The sequence below is a fragment of the Saccopteryx leptura genome, chromosome 6 (genome assembly GCF_036850995.1).
Source record: "Saccopteryx leptura isolate mSacLep1 chromosome 6, mSacLep1_pri_phased_curated, whole genome shotgun sequence".
In the NCBI taxonomy this organism is placed as follows: Eukaryota; Metazoa; Chordata; class Mammalia; order Chiroptera; family Emballonuridae; genus Saccopteryx; species Saccopteryx leptura.
The window spans coordinates 171,584,949-171,604,388 of record NC_089508.1 but is presented as its reverse complement, the minus strand read 5'-3'; the positions used below and the strand labels follow the sequence as shown (position 1 = coordinate 171,604,388).

General features: G+C 48.1%; 2 protein-coding genes across 3 annotated transcripts in view; one reads left to right on the top strand and one right to left on the bottom strand.

Moving 5' to 3' along the window:
- Nucleotides 1-961, top strand: part of CSF1R (colony stimulating factor 1 receptor) — a 28,314-nt gene extending 27,353 nt beyond the window's left edge. Inside the window, exon 21 of the mRNA XM_066343431.1 lies at nucleotides 29-961. Coding sequence (XP_066199528.1) covers nucleotides 29-187 — 159 coding nt within the window. The 3' untranslated portion in view covers nucleotides 188-961. The remainder of the gene's footprint in view (nucleotides 1-28) is intronic.
- A 131-nt stretch (nucleotides 962-1,092) lies between these two features.
- Nucleotides 1,093-19,440, bottom strand: part of HMGXB3 (HMG-box containing 3) — a 55,064-nt gene continuing 36,716 nt past the window's right edge. For both annotated transcript variants that reach the window (XM_066343429.1, XM_066343430.1), the window contains 7 exons: nucleotides 13,019-13,150; nucleotides 11,425-11,609; nucleotides 7,693-7,912; nucleotides 6,066-6,199; nucleotides 5,137-5,253; nucleotides 3,431-3,640; nucleotides 1,093-2,457 (listed from right to left, as the gene is read on the bottom strand). In XM_066343429.1, coding sequence (XP_066199526.1) covers nucleotides 1,990-2,457; nucleotides 3,431-3,640; nucleotides 5,137-5,253; nucleotides 6,066-6,199; nucleotides 7,693-7,912; nucleotides 11,425-11,609; nucleotides 13,019-13,150 — 1,466 coding nt within the window. In that variant the 3' untranslated portion in view covers nucleotides 1,093-1,989. The remainder of the gene's footprint in view (nucleotides 2,458-3,430; nucleotides 3,641-5,136; nucleotides 5,254-6,065; nucleotides 6,200-7,692; nucleotides 7,913-11,424; nucleotides 11,610-13,018; nucleotides 13,151-19,440) is intronic.

The window sequence follows — 19,440 nt, the reverse complement described above, 5'->3', positions numbered from 1 at the left end:
TGACCGCCCCGGCCTCTCCTTCCCTCAGGACTACACCAACCTGCCCAGCAGCAGCAGCAGCAGCGGTGGTGGCAGTGCTGGCGGCAGCAGCAACGAGCAGGAGAGCTCCAGCGAGCAGCTGGCCTGCTGTGAGCAGGGGGACATTGCCCAGCCCCTGCTGCAGCCAAACAACTACCAGTTCTGCTGAGGTCACGACAGGGAAGCACTGCCTGTCCCTTTTTCCAAGCTTCAGCTCCTCTGTGGATGGGACGCCACAGGGAGAACAAAGACTCTGTCCTTGGTCACTTCACTCAACGATCCAGCCCAGCTCTGAAACTCAGGACTGTGGGACCCACGAGAGATCAGAGAGGACCCCACTTTCAGGGCCTGGGTCATCACTGCCAGACGGGCTGGGGCTGAGCCCCTGCCCTCCCACTGTTCTCAACACTGTGGCCGCATGTTCGCTATGCCAACTGGGAGGACCCCCAGACCCCCTCTTAGCCTTGTTCCCATTTTCTGGACCCCCCCCCTTGTGTCTCAATGGAAATGGACTGGCTTCACACCGATGAAGCCCCCCAAGAGCCACCCACCATTTTGAAAACAATGCTCCTGGGCCTCACGTGGAGGGACCCCTCTCTAACCAATTGGAGCAGCAAGAGCAAACAGGAGCTCAGAGGCGGCGCCAGGCTCAGACCCCTTGGAGCAGGGTGGCTCCCCTGCAGGAATCTAACTGTACCTCGTCTCTGCCTTCTGGTCCAGCCACAGCCCCTCCCCACCCCGGACCTGGCACTGCTATAACGAGCCAGGTGGCAGCTAAACGTTTGGGGTGTTCTGCCCAGTCCCTGCCCCCTGTCATCCTGAGGGGACCTGTGTGGCTGGCCACACTAAGCAAACAGCACGCACTTCCCCAAGTTGACTCATCATAACTAACAGTCACGCTGCGGGATGTCACTGTCAGCATTAAACTAACAGCATTAACACAGCTGGCCTCTGGTTTTTTGCGGACTCCCTGGGACCTGTGCCATCCCTCCTTCATGTCAAGTAACTAGCTCAGCACCTCCAGACTCAACCACACGCTGAGCATGGAAGTGACTCTTGCTTCATCAAAACCAGTTAATAAACTTTATTCTTGGTGGGGGAAGAGAGAGGGAAAAAAAGCCACCTACTCCACTCTCAATAAATTAAATAATACACGGCCAATGCCCGTGCCCTAAGCAAACCTCGGGCACCTGAGCAAGTCCCGCTGTTTCCTTACGGTCCAGTCCGCTTCCCCTTCACAGAAGGGAGTTTTTCCTCCTGCTACCAGGTTATGTCATGCCATGGGCCACATCCCCTCTGTGGTGAGGGTCCAGGGCCCAGAGAGCCCCAGAAAGGATGTGGGGTACGGCAGAGTGGTCAGAAAAGGAGGAAGGGGCTCTTCTTCCTCAAAGCTCGGAGTCCCAGAGGAGAGTTGTGGCTGCTCTCCCTCCTCAGCTCCCCCAGACCAGGGTGTAGGAAAAGAGGACGGAGTGTGTCCCTCACCTGGGACAACCCGAAGAGGCCCCTAGAGCTAACGAGGCCTTCCAGGTTCTGCGTCAAAGGCAGCAGGCAAAGGCGCTCTGTGGCTGTGGGGCAGGGAACAGCATTTCCCAGGGCGGGAAGGGCCACTCCGCAGCCTGCCCACAGCACTGCACTCCGCCCTTGCCCACCCGGACCTCCGCCCTCACAGGCACCTGGCCCCGGGGAGCCACCAGCCACCCCTCAGCCTCCCTCCCTGCTGAACATACCATGTCCTCCAAGTGCTTTCTCAGGGCTGGTAAGGAGTGTACTGGTACTTCTCCCGACCCCTGGAAGGTTAAGAACCAAGGACCCCGGTCCTCGCTGTGCTCAGTAAATGGGAACTCTTTGGTCAGTGCCAGCATCAGAGGCCCCCTCGGGTGAACGCTCCCTGGGCCCCCAGAGGGGTCTGCCTCGGGCAAGGGCCTCGCTATGGCTTGAGAGAGACAGCACAGTCCCTGTCCCAAGCCTGGCTCACTCTGCTGCCACGGCCACCTCCTCTTCCTCACCCTCCTCCTCCGTCTCCGTCTTGATCTGAGCAACCCCCAGGCGGTACAGGGTATCGCGGATGACCACCTCGCCAGGCTGGCAGCTCTGCACGACGTCGTGGATCTGCCGGTTGACGATCTCGCGGCTGGTGAGGAAGTCCATGAGGCGGTTGTAGAGGTAATAGTGGGTGGCATTGTCAAAGGCAATGGGACGCTGGCGGACACTGTTTGGTTTGCTGTCCGCGATAGAGGCCAGGATGGTTGCGTAGGGTGTCAACTCAGGACACAGAGCCAAAGAGTGGTGCCCAGCACTGAAGTCACCAGGACTGGGCTGTGTGCCCACGTGGACAATGCGCCGAGTGGCAGTCTTGGTGACCGGGTGCTGGACAGAGAGCTCGGACTCGGTCATGTCCACAGTATAATGCTGATCCAAGAGTTCTGGGCAGGACACACTCTAGGAGAGAGATAAGGAGCCACTCTCACACCAGGGAGCAGCTAAGGTGGGGCCCATGTGGCCGGGGAGTAGGGCTGAGGTCACCAGCCCTGTTTAGATCCTCACGTCAACAAGTATCGTGTCTCACGGGGCCAATCCCCTCTTCTCCCTCTGTCCTCGGTTTCCTCATGTAAGAATGGGGACGGTAACCATAGCAGATGGTAGATTATGTGAGCTGCCCTTGTTTATTACTGTGCCTAGTCCACTGAGGCAGGGTGGCAGGGCGGTGGGGAGGGAGTGGCTCACAGAGGCTCAGACACCACCCGCAGTGCCCAGCACGAGCTCACAGCGCCAGAGAGCCCCAGGGAACAAGGACAAGGAGAGTGAGGACAATGACGTCTCCTATCTCCTATTACCATCCTAATGTTTCTTCCTCCATAGGAAGCACATGGAGAGCACATGCCACTTGCCTCTGGTAAGAACTGTTACTTAGTACAATGTCCCAAGACACAGAGACAAGGGCTTTGTCACTAACATGCTGTGTGACATTCGACAAGTCCATTTCCCACTCTGGGCTTACTAGCCCCTTTTACTAAAAGATTGAATAAGGTCAGTGTTTTCTAAGCCACTGTGCCTCCAGATGATAAGAGACATGCCATGTAGTATATTCAGGATTAAATCCAAGACAGGGCTGGTTGGGGCCTTTAGTATGTCAATGTCCATGATGACTTTCAAAGGCGGCAATTTTCTAGGCTTATGAGGAAGGCAACTTGACCCACAACATACCCGTGTTTGTTGGGACAGCCTGGGCACCCTAAGTGACATGCTGTGGCCGCACACACACAGGCTGGTAGTAAAAATGTATACAGTAAATGCTGGCTCCAGAGTATTAAGACAAAACGCTGATGGACAAAGGATGCTGGAGATAATGCCGTCTTGAAGAACCAGGGGCAAGACAGGCTGGCCTGCAGCACTTATTGCAGAAGGAACTCACCACAGGCGGCTCCATGGGGCTAGAGAAACAGCCCTGGTTCCTCCCCCACATCTGGCTGGTCAGCTCTGGGTAGCAGAGGTCAGCACACAGGGCCACCGGGGTGGCCATGTCTACCACGTAGACAGGCGGCCAATGGCGGGAAGAGGCGAGCAGATCCACGTGGTCACGGGCACTCTCGCCCCGCACAAGGTACTTGGAGCCGCAGATCACCTGGAGGAGATGGAGGGCACAGCACAGATTAAGACGCTAATGTGCAGACAGAGCGGAGCCCTCAGTGGCTTCTTCCTAGGAAGATGAACAATCAAGTTTCATAACTGAAGCCACCGCCATTTTGCCAGAGCCCATGACATTCTGCTTTCTTTTCACATCTTTCCCTAAATGAAATCACCAGCTCCTTTGTGACCAGAGAGAAGAGCTGGGAGCACCCAGTCTTCAACTGAGGCTGAAAAACCACCACACCATCTACTCACCCCCACCACCACCGCCATATCACCCTCCCCAGTACCACCATCTAGCTCAGCGGTTCCCAATCCTGGCTGCATAGCACCAGCAGCTAAGCACTGGATAAAAATGGAGGTTCCTGGGCCCTACCTCAAACCTAAGGCATCAGCCTCTGGGGGCAGGATCTAAGCAGCTCCCCACCAGACCCTGCTGTAGAACTGCAAACCCCTCCACTGATGCCCCAGCGCCACTCCACTGCCAGGCAGCTATGCGTACACTGGACGTTCTCTGCCTCCACTTTCCGCCCCCACACCACCAGGCCTGGCTGTCACCTCCAGGGAGTACGGCTCTCCCAGCACAACAGCTCTCACATCTGTCCCCATATTGTCTGGTGTGTGTCAAGAATGGTCCCAGTCACACAAACAGAATCCTCCAGCATCTCTTGCAGACAATTTTTGTTAAAGGAGCTGAATCCTAATTCTCCGCTGACAGCCAGGTCGCCCTGCCCATATACATCTCGGTGAACTGAAACTCTGCTAAGCCCGCCCCCCACTTAGTGCTTGTTCACGGGGTGCTATGCCCTAGTGTCTTCCCAGGCCTACTGCCACACAGCACGACCTTTTCATAGTGATCCCGGTACCGACCCTGTCTACAACCTACAGACAGTGATCTTCCTAAAATCATAATCGAACCGTGTCCATCCTATTTCCCATTCCAAACCAACCAAGGAGTCCCTCACCACTCTCAGAAGGAAACCCAAACTGTCCCTCTGCCGACAAAGCCTTACATTACATGATCTAGCCTCTGGGGACCCCGCCACCCCCTTCTCTTGGCTCACTAGGTTCCCCACTGAGGGCTGAGTGGCCGCTCTTCCTTCTGCTGGAACTCTCCTTCCCTTGTTCATCACCGGGGCTCTCAGCCCTCTCTGGCTGCCCCAGGGACAGCAGGTCCCTCACTATCACTAACTACTTCAGGCCCTTGCACCACAAGCTGTGGTGACTTTGTTTCCCCACTAAAATGAGGTCAACTAGGAAGGAAAGACTCACTGCTCACCTTTGTCCCCGCAATAGCTGACGCAGGGTCAGCACACGGTAGGGTGCTTAATGATAGTCGCTGCCGACAAGCCAGGCTCCCCGCCCAGCCCGAGGCGCAGCCCGACACAGGGGAGCAACTCCACAGGCTGCCCCAGGCGAGCTGGAGTCATCAGACCAGGCACAATGTGTCCCGAGCAAATCCACCCCAAGCTCCTCTTGTTGCCCTCTTACCTGATGGGGGCACACCTTGTAGATCTTACCCCCTGTGAGATGAGGCGGGGGCTGTCTAGCTCTGGCTCCATTCTGTACATTATCATAGAGGGCCAACAAGGAGAAGCAGAGCTGGTCCTGGAGCAGAAGGTCAAGATTAAAAACGCAGCGGTAAATGCTGAAGGACCAGCTGTGCACAGCACCAACTGCTTACTTCAACCCCCAAAGCACAAGAATAGAGCATCCAGGCCACAGTGGGCCCCGGGGCCTCACCGGCCCAAGGTCCGCTACGTACAGACAGGGCCCTGAGGCCCTGAGAGGATCAGGCCAGACAGAGCCAGCCTGACAGACCAAGACGCCACTCTGTCCAGGCCACTCTGAGGCCTGCGTTCCTCCACCTTTCCACAGGGCAGGAAAGCTTCAAAGAGAAGCTAATGTTTGAGTCCGAACTTGAGGGAGATAAAATGTTCACCGGCTTGATCGGTCTGAAGGAGCTCAACAGTATATGAATAAAGGCTTCCTACACATGCACTCTATGAACTGTCACAGTCCTCATTTCCTAAGAGCCTAGGCAGGTGACAACCAGACACTGTGCAGTGCCCTCCGGACAAAATCTTGTGAGGTTGGTATTTTAGTTATTTCCACTTCGCAAAATGTGAAAAACAAGGCTCAGAAATATAGGTGCTTATGCAAGGTCACACGCAGTGAGAAGACCAGGATCCCAACCCCAGACTCTGAACGCACTACCTTCAACAGCGTAGCCGACCGGAGGGAAAGGCCTCACGTGCCCATCACAATCTGGGTGCTAACCATCTCGCAGGCCTCCCTGCCGCGGGCATCCTCTGTCCAACACAGAGGTGCCCAGTCACAGAGGTTCATATTCCGGCCCAGAAAAATGGACCACTGGCCTGCTCCCCATGTCTGTCTCTACTGCCACACCCGACACGCACCTTGGAGTCTTCTGCCCCAAAAGGGATGCCGCATCGCCTCAGCAGGTGCTGCAGCTTCTCCTCACTGTAGGAGCCCATGTCCTCCAGCACGCAGGCGCCCTCCTGGAGCAGCCGCACCAAGGCACTGCCGTTGCCTGCAAGGGACCACGGTGCTGAGCGGGGGCCCTGCGTCTGCCAACAGGACATGGGCAGTCCCTGACGCGCGAGGCCTACAGCCTGGCTAGGAGTGGACGCAGGTTCTGCCCTGAGCACTGCCCTGGGCGCTGGGGGAAGTGGACTCAAGGCAGGTCTGATGAAGTTTCTGAGCTGGCGCTGGGCCTTTGAACATCTAGGGGATCTATTTGGCAGAGCGCCCTTGAAGAGAAACCTCTCATGGGTCAGCTTTGACCTTTGAAAGTTTCTCAGAACCAAGATCTCATATGCTTACTGCCCCTACAGCAACGAGAAGCAGCAGCTCTATATACTCAGTTCCTGAACCTGCCTAATCAACAGAAATAGGTGGGGACCTTAAAAGAACAATCTCTGGGACTTGAAGCAGCACACAGGAGGTGGGCCCCAGTATCCAATGTTAGGAAGCACTGTTTGAGAACCAGTAGGTCATTTAGTGGGTCATACCCAGAATTTTTAAAATGAAATAAAATAGAAACAAAGTATACTGCACTTGGTAAATAAACACTGTTTTGTGAAAGTTTTGTTTTAGTCACAGATACACACACGTACATACTTATATGAGTATCATGCTGGGTCACGATGCAGAACCTATTTCTTACTGTGAGTTGCAGTAAAAAAGAAAAAAAAAAGGTTATCACTCTAGCTCAGTGGTCGGCAAACCGCGGCTTGTGAGCCACATGTGGCTCTTTGGCCCCTTGAGTGTGGCTCTTCCACAAAATACCACATGCGAGTGCTACCTCAATAAGAAATGTACCTACCTATATAGTTTAAGTTAAAAAATTTGGCTCTCAAAAGAAATTTCCATCATTGTACTGTTGGTATTTGGCTCTGTTGACTGAGTTTGCCGACCACTGCTCTAGCTGCTTGGATCCCTTCATCTTCACAACAGCCTAGGAGGTGGATAACCACATCATATCACGCCCCCTTTGTGAGTGAGTAACAGAGGCTCAGGGCGATGAAGGGGATTGGTGAAGTCACAAGCTACTAATATTAAGTGGCAGAGCTGCTCAAACTCACATTGTTAGAAACCTATGCTCTCAACAGCTAGTCAAGGGTGTCTCAGTGTATATCCACAGAGCATTTGCAAAACCATCTAAAGGACTGTTTAGAAGGCAGACTCCTGGGCCTTCCTCTCCACTTATCAGTGAGGATCTTTGGGGTAGGAGTCTTCTCACCAGCATTCCTCAGAAGACTCTCACTGCTCAGTGTAGTACCTCCCAGAAGGCTGACAGAGGGTTGTGTGGGTCAGTCCTATAGAATATGGCTGGCCGCTCTTCAAAGCCCTGCACCATGACTTTAATCTCTAGGGCATCTTTGACGGGCTGTCCTATCTTTTCAGAAGATGCCCTTCAGGTGGCCTGGCCCGGCTCCGCCATTTGTGCATCCTGCATGGACAGTATTCCAGACTCCTGACTGGGCCCTTCTCTGACCCCAGTCAGCCACCAGGCGGCCTTACCAGGTACTGGCTGTACATCCGGGTTTTTGTCTTTCTCAGTGTTGACGACCACAGCTCCTCTCATGAGTGGTGGGAAGAAGGGGGCAATAACAGAGGCGTCAAACTTGGTGATAGGGATGCTGGCAGGGAAGGCCACCTGCTCAATCACCTCTGTCTCCATCGTGGCCCAAAAGTCCTCCATGTTTACCTCACTAGAGCCCAAGAACTCCGGCCAGGTGAACTAAAAGGTCAGGGTAAAAAAGGTCAAACTGTAGGAACCACAGAATATTAGCAACACAATACCCTACCTTCTTGACACACTCAAGGCAACCAAGGCTGGAGGGGGGGTGGGTTATGGCAGCTGTGCACTGCTGGGACACCCCCATATCTGGTATCTCAGTACCTGTCTTTGGCCACCTTCAAGCCTGGGGGTGACTGAGTGAAACTATTGGAGGGCAGAATAAGATTGTGAACAAAGGTCTAATTCCAAAGCCCACAGCCTTAATCCCTATACCAGCTGGCAGGAACAGCAGAATAAACTTTAGTGACATTCCACCCACTCCAAGGCCCTGTTGACCCCTGCCCTCCTCCAGAAAGGCCTCCCAGACCTTGCTGGCACACTGCTGTCCCCTCTACATCATGCAGCATTACCTCTCTATTGCAGGCACCTAGTAGTTGTGCTATTCAGTTTTTCTTCTGGTATCCCCCTTATATGGTTCTCAAAGTGTGGCCCCAATCCTATTACCTAGAGCAGAGTCCTCTGTCTTACTCAGTAATGCTCCCACCTGGGCCACGTGTCAATCTGTATGAGATGGATCTCTAAGTCTGCACTTCTCCTAGTGTGGCAGCTAGAGCGTCAATCACCTGGGAGCTTGTCAATAGTGCCCATTCTTTTTTTTTTTTTTTTTTTTGTATCTTTCTGAAGCTGGAAATGGGGAGGCAGTCAGACAGACTCCCACATGCGCCCGACCGGGATCCACCCAGCATGCCAGGGGGCGATGCTCTGCTCATCCGGAGTGTTGCTCTGTTGTGACCAGAGCCATTCTAGCGCCTGAGGCAAAGGCCATGGAGCCATCCCCAGCACCTGGGCCATCTTTGCTCCAATGGAGCCTCGGCTGCGGGAGGGGAAGAGAGAGACAGAGAGGAAGGAGAGGGGGAGGGGTGGAGAAGCAGATGGGCGCTTCTCCTATATGTCCTGGCCGGGAATCGAACCCGGGACTTCCGCAAGCCAGGCCGACGCTCTACCACTGAGCCAACCAGCCAGGGCCAATAGTGCCCATTCTCAGCCCCATTTCAGACCCACTGAATCAGAAACCCTGTGCATGGGGCTAAGCAACTCACACTAGAAAGTCTGAGAACCACTGCGCTGTACACATCTATTCCCCCATCCTACTCCCTTCCTTCCCGCCTCACAGGGCGCAAGCGCAGGCTGCGTGTCAGCGAGTCTCCCACCACAACCTCACAAGGCAGTGAGCCCACCCTCTCCACAAAGAACTGGGGACAGGAAATGTCAGCTGAGTACGCTGTGTGCACAACTGACATGGCTGCTGTCCTTAGTCCAGAGGGTCCTCCTCTACACGGTCTCTGAGGGGAGGGCCAAGCAGTCTCCTCACAGACAATGCATATTTCAGTTTTCTTCAGTAACTTCCTGTTTTATGTCACAGACTTGAGGATACCCCCTACCCGCCCTTCTCCCCACATGCACCACACCACTCAACAAGCACAAAAGGGAGAAAATGCAGTCGGTCCTGTCTCCAGAAAGAACCCCATACCATAGAAGGGAAGACACATGCGTCCTGAGGATAAAGGGCACCCCACTCCAGGAGGAAAGAACGCTGGCAGGACTAAGCGACGTGAGCTTTATAGGGAGGTGGCTGCTGTCTATTCTGGAGACAGAAAAGTCTCCGCAGTCAGATGTTCTCAGAACAGCCAGAGCTCGGACACTCAGGTGGTAAGGGTGAGCACGGCAGTGCTTACAAGCTCAGACTCCAGAGTCAGACAACAGGACCAAGGTCAAGTCCCAGCTACACCCCTCCCTGGCTGAACGAGCCTGGACAAGGTCTCCCAGGCTTCAATCCCTTCCTGTCCACAAATCTCACAGAGCTGGGGTGAGAAGCACTGAGCGCAGAGTAAGAATTTGGCACATGTACTAAAATGCCCGATAAATCATAGCTGCATTACTATTAATACTACCATTAGGCAAGCAGGTCTGAATGAGTCTAGAATAGCCGCTTGGTGAGATAACACACAAAAGCAAATGTGTTTTTACAGTTCATTTTATCTACCAGGACCACTTAAAAAGCTCCAGGAAGCAGAATGCTTGTTTTCATGTCTTGTTACATACCACCATTCCTCAACTATAAACACTTGATCAATATACATACTTTTTTTTTAATTGGGAAGAAACAGAGAATACGTATTAAATCTCTAATATGCTCAGCTGGCCAGGCTAAGGTGCTTCTTCAAAGGCCCCACACCTCCCCTGGTGGTGAACAGGTGAGCTGCAAGCCTGGTGCCTTAAGAGTTACTTCCTGATCCAACTGTGTGCAGACTCCCAAACTCACGGCGCACGATCGTGGGGTAGAGTTCATCAACTTATGAGATTTCTTTTAACCCCTGTACCTGGTTAAGGAAGATTCCCTATTATTCCCACTTTGCTAAGAGATTTATCATAAATAGGTATTGAATAATATTGACAGTTTCCACATTTAATGAAATAATCACATGGCTTTTCTCCTTTACTCTATTAAAAGTGAATTACATTAGTGTATTTTATAACGTAGCACCCTAGCTTTCTTGGGATAAAATGAGTCACAATGGATTATTTTATTCATTGTTAGAACTGATTTGCTATGTTATTCAGAACTTCAACATTTATATTCATGAGTACAATCAGCTCCAATTCCTTCTATTGTATTAAATGTCTGGTTTTGTTTTCAAGGTTATATAGCCTTATACAATGAGTTGTGTATTTGCTCTCCTTCTATGATTCTATGATTCTATGATGGAAACCGTGTAAGTTCCTTGGATACCGAGGAGAATACATAAAGCTATTGGAGTTTGGTGTTATCTTTGTGGGAACATTTTTTAGCTAAGAACCTAAGACAAGATCAGGTCCTCAAAACCCTTTGGAGACTCTCCGTTTCCCTCCTGGCCCGCGTGGCCTCCTGTACCCTGCCCCTCCGTGGCTCACACACTCCAGCTGCACTGGCCTCCTTGCTGTTCCTCAACCAGGCCGAGCAGACCCACCTGAGACCCTGTCCTTGCTGCCCCCTCTGCCTGGAACGTTTGTCTCCCGGAGAGGAACATGGCCTTCGATCTCTATTCAAACTCACCCCTACCAGAGAGGCTGTCCCAGCCCCCCATAAAATAGGAATTCCCCTACCTACCACACCCTGCTTTGCTGTCACTACATCTCTCGTTAACCTAATATTATGTAATTATTAATGCTTGTTTCCTGTCTCCCCAAACCAGAATGTGAGCACAGAAACTCTGGGGCTTTTTTTACTGCCGTTTCCCAGTGTCTGTAGAGCGCAACTACTTCATGTTGAACAAATCTGACAAGGAATAACAGACGCCTCTCTTTCCATCTGACCTTCCTTAGATGAAAACCGGGGCAGTGGCAGGAAAGAGCTCCTCTTCTCACACAGGACAGGACTAGAGCCATTTGCCCCTGGGGACAGCATGCAGGGAGGTAGCAGCAAAGTGTGAGGGCAGTTCTGAAGGTTACCCAGGCGACGGAGAGGCACTTACCTCCACACTCCTCAGTGCCAGCACATTTCCTTCACTCCGCTGGGCCACCTCCACCGTGGGGGCCACGCCGCAGATGCCACAGATCATGTCATTGTAGTCGCGAACAGTGAGGCACTCGAACGCCCAGTAGCCGTTGCACAGCAGCTCCTGCAGCTGGCTCAGCTCATCGGGGGCCAGCGTCTTCTCTGGAAGACGAGCAAGGGCTCTGAGTGGGTCCCAGGGAAAGGCCCTGAGTCCACGGGGATCAGCTAACTGTCAGCAAGAACAGCAATTCTGCGAGACAGCTTCTCCCCTAAGAACCCCGAGAGTGCTAACCACTCCGAGGGGTGAGCACCTGGCCTTTAAACGCTCAGGGACAACCCAGAGGAGAATGCTAATCAGAGCTACATCTGCCTAAGTACATCTGTACTAAGCACCTACTGGGCACTAGATGCTGTGCCAAGAGCTTCAAATTACCCCACGTGACTCTTATCTTTATGAACCAGGAGTTACTATTTTCCTCATTTTATTAACTAGAGAAACTGAGGCACAGTGAGTAACTTGCTCAAAATAACATTGCCACTAAGTGGGAGAGCTACTGTCTGACTCCAGAACGTTTGCTCTAATCCAGGGGTCCCCAAACTTTTTACACAGGGGACCAGTTCACTGTCCCTCAGACCGTTGGAGGGCCACCACATACAGTGCTCCTCTCACTGACCACCAATGAAAGAGGTGCCCCTTTCGGAAGTGCGGCAGGGGGCTGGATAAATGGCCTCAGGGGGCCACATGTGGCCCGCGGGCCGTAGTTTGGGGACGCCTGCTCTAATCCATCTGACCTCATTGCAGGGAAGGTGCAGGAGCACCAGAGTCTGTAACTGTGGGATGGAAAAAGCACAAACGGAAGTAAAAAGAGCAAGGGGAAAATAATTTCTAATAGTAAAGAGCGTAGTCCCCTCAACATGAGCCTTGGGACTGGTAGCAGACCTCCAGAAGCTGTGTATTCAAAATGAGTCTAACACGCAGTGAAGCCAAGTCTACCTATGACCAGAGGACGAGCTTCTGAAAGTCAGTTTAACCCAGGAGTCGGGAACCTATGGCTCGTGAGCCAGATGTGGCTTTTGATGGCTGAATCTGGCTCACAGACAAATCTTTAATAAAAAAAAAAATAATGTTAAAAATATAAAACATTCTCATGTATTACAATCCATTCATTTCCTACCACTCATGTTCATGGTTGCAGGTGGCTGGAGCCAATCACAGCTGTCCTCCAGGACACCACCAAATTTTTATTGGATAATCGTAACGTACATGGGTTGTTGTACGGCTCTCACGGAATTACATTTTAAAATATGTGGCATTCCTGGCTCTCTCAGCCAAACAGATTCCCGACCCCTGGTTTAACCTCATGGTGAGGGTCCCTGGATGCAAGGATTCATGCTTTCCAATGTTAGTGACACTTGTAAAATCCAAGAGAAGTGTGTTAGGGGGCCAATGTCTCCTTTTCAAAATATCAGACTGTCCCCCACCAAGATGATTCTTTTAACCAAAGCCCATCACTGAAAATTCACAGGGAGCTTATGACTAACCTCGGATGAGAGAAGGAGCCAACCTTTACCTGTCTGTTCCTGCACCGACTTCAGAATAGTGTCGATAGACACTCTGGGGTCCTCTCCCACCTTGATCTGGTTTCGGATTGCAAAAAGCAAGTCCAGGCTCACTAGCAGCTTGTTCCCCACATTAAAGAGACCTGCAGGTGAAGAAGAGGCAATAGGGGAAATTCACTATAACATCATCTCCAACGGCAACAAACTAAATGCCCAAAAGGGGAAGAGTTAAATAAATTATGGTGCCTTCATAAAACAGCAAACTATGCATCATTATAAAGAATGAGGCAGAACTAAATGCTCTGATGGGAAGCTGTCCACAATACATTAATAAATGAAAAAGCAAGTAATGAAACATGCAGAGAATATTTTTAAGGTAAGAACATCTCCCTGCCACCCAGTGCAGTCCTCATGAACTCTCAGCTGCACAAGGGCAAGACAGGGATGTGCAGGGTAAGGCTATAAAATCATGCCCCCTACACACACCAAATTTGGGATAAAAGACTCAGAGGAATTTAAATGCAGTCAGTTTAAGACAAATAAGAGGGTGACTTTACATTTGAACAATATATAATGCACAGACTTGCATAAAAACATATTATGGACTATGTATTCCCATTAAAAAAAGGGTATAAAGGAATGAGAAAGGTCTTTCTAAGCATGATATATTTTGAAGCCATAAAGGAGAAGATTACAGCTATGATTACATAAAATTTAAAACAAAATCAAAAAGAAAAAAACAAAAGAACCCTTCATGTCCAAAATAAATAAATAACATCATAAACAAATTTAAAGAACAACTGATAAACTGGGAAAGAACTCTGTCAACAAAATAACCCCAAAGAAGACTAGAAATATTCACAAGAGAAATTCAAGAAGGAGAAAAAAAACAACAAAAGATATATAATCTTCTTAATAATCAAAAAAATACAAATTAGGAAATGATATACCAGTTTTCACCTATTCAACTGATAAACTTTAGAAAACTCATACTACTAACCTACAAAAAGTTCCTACAAAAATTACTTAGGTATAAACCTAACAAAATATGTACAGGGCCCATATGCTGAAAAATACAAAGCTCCAATGAAAGAAATAAAAGAAAACCTAATAAAACAGAGATAGACCATGTTCATGAATGGGACAACTTAATATTTTTAAGCATGTCAAACTTCCCCAAATTGACTACAGCTTCAATACAATCCCAATTAAAATTTTAGCAGGACTCTGTATACACTGACAAGTTGATTTTTAAATTTATATTGAGGAGAGAGACAAGATGGCAATGGAGTAGGCGGACGTACCAACTTCCACCTCCCAGAACCAAAGTGGATTACAAACTAATTTTAAGAACCATCATCTGGAAAAACCAACTTTGGACTAAACTAAGAGGACTCTTCAACCCAGGAACACTGAAGAAGCCACACTGAGACTGGTAGGAAAAGCAGAAATGCGGAGAGGACTGCCCAGCTCCCTGGAGCGAACAGCAGCCGGGAGAGGCTCTCAAGGCGGGAAGTGAGTTCAGCAGAGAGAGAAGGGTCTTCAGTCCCAGGAACAAAGCCCCAGCGCCTAGAAGAGGCATATGGACAGTATTTAGCTGGAAACAAGTCAGGATACTGTTTGTGAGAAAGAGATTGATTTCTCAGACCCAAGATTCTTCTTAAAGGGACCGCGCAGAACACCTCTCTCACAACCACTCACCAAGGGCTCCGGGGGACAGGGAGAGAGGAGAGGACCGGAGTAGCAGGAAGAGAGTGTAATCTAGGAGGCACAGGGAGAAACATTTTGAGAGACAGCCACCCTAAACTCTGAAACGAGTCACTCCCCAAATCTGAAGTGAATATTTCCCCTGGAAACAGTAATACCAGCAAAGGGAAGCAGGACATCAGCCAAACAAGCTCTCCCACGGCACTCAGAGCAGAGTCCCATAGAAGGAGGGAGCTTTTGGGACTACAGTAGTGAGTGTTAGGGTCTGAGCTGCAGCACCCCCACCCACACGGCTGAGGGCTTGCCCGAGGGCGGGCGGCAGTGGGATGTAGAAGCGTGGTTCTGTTGGCAAGGGCAGAAGCCAGCTGGCCACCACTGAGGCCCAGGTGTGAGCTCAGTCTTGCCCAGCTGGGGAGGAGGGGGCGTGCAAACGTGGTCAAGCTCAGCTGCAGGCTGTCTGTAATCCAGCCTGCGGGGGAAGGGCAGGAGCCCCGGAAGGGGTGGAGACCTGCCCTTGAGCAAGGGTGCAGGAGCACAGCCTTGCCCCGCCCGTGGAACTTAGGCTTGTGGCCTGTCTTGGGAGCCGGCTCCTCCCATGGGGGTGGAGCCAAAAGCCCAGAACAGGCAGAGTCCCGCAACTGAGCATGGGCACGCAGTCCTGCCCAGCCTGTGGAGCCAAGGCTTGCAGCCCTCCCATGAGTGGGCTCCTCCTACAAGGGCGAGGCGAAATCCCAGAATCAGGCAGAGACCTGCAGCTGAGCAAAGGTGCTCACCCCTGCCCTCAGGGCCAAGCATAACATCACCTGCGGGGGCAGGGCGAAGGCCAAGGCCACCGGGGCTTGTACACCTGAGCACGTGATCACAGCCACTCCCATGAAGGAGAGGTGGAGACCATAGCAACAGCCTCAGTGGGCAGGCACCGGCAACGCCCATACCCAAACGCCCTAGGCAGCAGTAGCAGAGGGAGTGGCGGGCCTGCAGACAGACCACACCTAGGGAACACAGAGGCCACACCCAATGGACTCCAGTGGCCAAAACCTTCTTTTACACAGAATGAGAAGGCAGAGAAATGCAACACAAATGAATCAAGAGAAATCCCCAGAAAAGGACCTGAATGAGTCAGATATAACCAAATTACCAGATGCAGAGTTTAAAATAACAATTGTTAGGATGCTCAAAGATATTAGAACAACAATAGATGGTCATTATGAACACCTAAATAAAGAGATAGCAAATATAAAAAAGGACATTGAAATAATAAAAAAGAATCAGTCAGAAATGACAAATACAATATCAGAAATGAAGAACACAATGGAAGGAATTAAAAGCAGGACGAATGAAGCTGAGAATCAAATCAGCAGGTTAGAGAACAAGACAAATGAAGGCACAGAAGCAGAGCAGAAAAAATAAAAGAGACTCAGTCTGAGGAAACTCTAAGAGAGCTCTGTGACAACATGAAGAGAAATAGCATCCACATCATAGGGGTTCCTGAAGAAGAGGAGAAAGAACAAGGGATAGAGACTTTGTTCAATCATATCATAGCTGAAAACTTTCCTCAATTAAGGCAGGAAAACATCTCACAAGTTCAAGAAGCACAGAGAACTCCATTAAAGAGAAACCTCAAGAAATCTACACCAAGACACATCATAATTAAAAGACCAAAGCTAAGTGATAAAGAGAAAATATTAAAAGCTGCTTGAGAAAAAAAGACTATCACCTACAAAGGAGCCCCCATAAGGATGACTTCCCACTTCTCAACAGAAACATTTGAGGCCAGAAGGAAATGGCAAGAAATATTCAAAGTAATGCAGAACAAGAGCCTACAATGAAGACTATTTTATCCAGCAAGGCTATCGTTTAAAATTGAAGGAGAAATAAAAAGCTTTCCAGACAAAAAAAACTCAAGGAATTCACTACAACCAAACCAAGGCTGCAAGAAATGCTAAGGGGCCTGTTGTAAACAGATCAAAGGAGAAAAAGAATATAGCAAAAGAGGAATACAGTTTTAAAGAATAAAATGGCAATAAACAATTACATATCAATAATAACCTTAAATGTAAATGGATTAAATGATCCGATCAAAAGACATAGGGTAGCTGCATAGATAAGAAAACAAGACTCAAACATATGCTGTCTACAAGAGACACACCTTAAAACAAAAGATGCACATAGACTGAAGATAAAACGATGGAAAAAAATATTTCACGCAAATGGAAATGAAAAAAAAGCTGGGGTAGCAATACTTATATCAGACAATATGGACTTTAAAACAAAGACTATAGTAAGAGATAAAGAAGGTCACTACATAATGATAAAAGGAGCAATCCAACAGGAAGATATAACCATTATAAATATCTACGCACCTAATATAGGAGCACCTAAATATAATATATATAAAGCAAACTTTGATGGATTTAAAGGGTGAGATCAACAGCAATACTATAATAGTAGGGGATTTCAATACCCTACTAACATCACTAGATAGATCCTCAAGAAGGAAAATTAAAAAGAAACAGCAGACTTAAAGGACATACTAGATCAACTCGATTTAATAGATATTTTCAGAATCTTTCATCCTAAAGCAGCAGAATATACATCCTTTTCAAGTGCTCATGGTACATTCTCTAGGATAGACCACATGTTAGGGCACAAAAGCGGCCTCAACAAATTTAAGAAGATTGAAATCATATTGAGCACTTTCTCTGATCACAATGGCATGAAACTAGAAATCAACCACAACAGAAAAACTGAAAAATACTCAAACACTTGGAAACTAAATAGCATGTTATTAAATAATGAATGGGTTGACAATGAGATCAAAGAAGAAATTAAAAAATTCCTAGAAACGAACGATAACGAGTATACATCAACTCAAACTTTATGGGACACAGCAAAAGCAGTCTTGAGAGGGAAGTTCATAGCATTACAGGCATACCTGAAGAAGCTAGAAAAAGCTCAAATAAACAACTTGACCCTGCATCTAAAAGAACTAGAAAAAGAACAGCAAGTAAAGCCCAGAGCTAGTAGAAGGAAGGAGATAATAAAGATCAGAGCAGAAATAAATGACATAGAGGCTAAAGAAACAATACAGAGGATCAATGAAACCAGGAGCTGGTTCTTTGAAAAGATAAACAAGATCGATGAACCTTTAACCAGATTCACCAAGAAAAAAAGAGGACTCAAATAAATAAAATTAGAAATGAGAATGGAGAAATAACAACTGACATAACAGAAATACAAAATATTGTAAGAAAATACTATGAAGAACTGTATGTCAAAAAACTAGGCAACCTAGATGAAATGGACAAATTCCTTGAAACATATAATCTTCCAAAAATTAATCTGGAAGAATCAGAAAACCTAAACAGACTGATTACAACAAATGAGATTGAAACAGTTATCAAAAAACTTCCAAAAAAGAAAAGTCCTGGGCCTGATAGCTTCACAAGTGAATTCTACCAAATATTCAAAGAACTCCTATCCTTCTCAAGCTATTTCAAAAAATTCAAGAGGAAGGAAGACTTCCAAGCTCCTTTTATGAGGCGAGCATAATTCTGATTCCAAAACCAGGCAAAGACAACACAAAGAAAGAAAATTATAGGCCAATATCCCTGATGAATTTAGATGCTAAAATCCTCAACAAAATATTACCAAACCGGATCCAGCAATATATGGATAAAATCATACAACATGATCAAGTGGGATTTATTCTTGGGAGGCAAGGCTGGTACAATATTTGCAAATCAATCAATGTGATTCATCACATAAACAAAAGGAAGGAGAAAAACCACATGATAATTTCAATAGATGCAGAAAAAGCATTTGATAAAATCCAGCACCCATTCATGATCAAAACTCTCATTAAAGTGGGAATACAGGGAACATACCTCAACATGATAAAGGCCATCTATGACAAACCCACAGCCAACATCATACTCAATGGTCAAAAATTAAAAGCAATCCCCTTAAGATCAGGAAAAGGCAGGGGTGCCCCCTTTCACCACTCTTATTCAACATAGTTTTGGAAGTCCTAGCCACAGCAATCAGACAAGAAAAAGAAATAAAAGGCATCCAAATTGGAAAAGAAGTAAAACTATCATTATTTGCAGATGATATGATATTGTATATAGAAAATCCTAAAGTCTCAGTCAAAAAACTACTAGACCTGATAAATGAATTCAGCAAGGTGGCAGGATATAAAATCAATACTCAGAAATCATAGGCCTTTTTATACACTAACAATGAACTGTCAGAAAGAGAAATTAAGGAAGCAATCCCCTTTACCATTGCAACCAAAAAAATAAAGTACCTAGGAATAAATTTAACCAGGGAGATTAAAGACTTGTACTTGGAAAATTATAAAACACTGATAAAAGAAATAAGGGAAGATACAAACAAGTGGAAGCATGGTTAGGAAGAATAAACATCATTAAAATGTCTATATTATCCAAGCAATTTATAAATTCAATGCAATACCGATTAAAATACCAATGACTTACTTCAAAGATATAGAAGACATATTCCAAAAATTTATATGGAACCAAAAGAGAACACGAATAGCCTCAGCAATCTTGAAAAGGAAGAATAAAGTGAGAGGTATCACACTTCCGGATATCAAGTTATACTACAAGGCCACTATACTCAAAACAGCCTGGTACTGGCATAAGAACAGGCATATAGATCAATGGAACAGAATTGAGAACCCAGAAATAAACCCACACTTTTA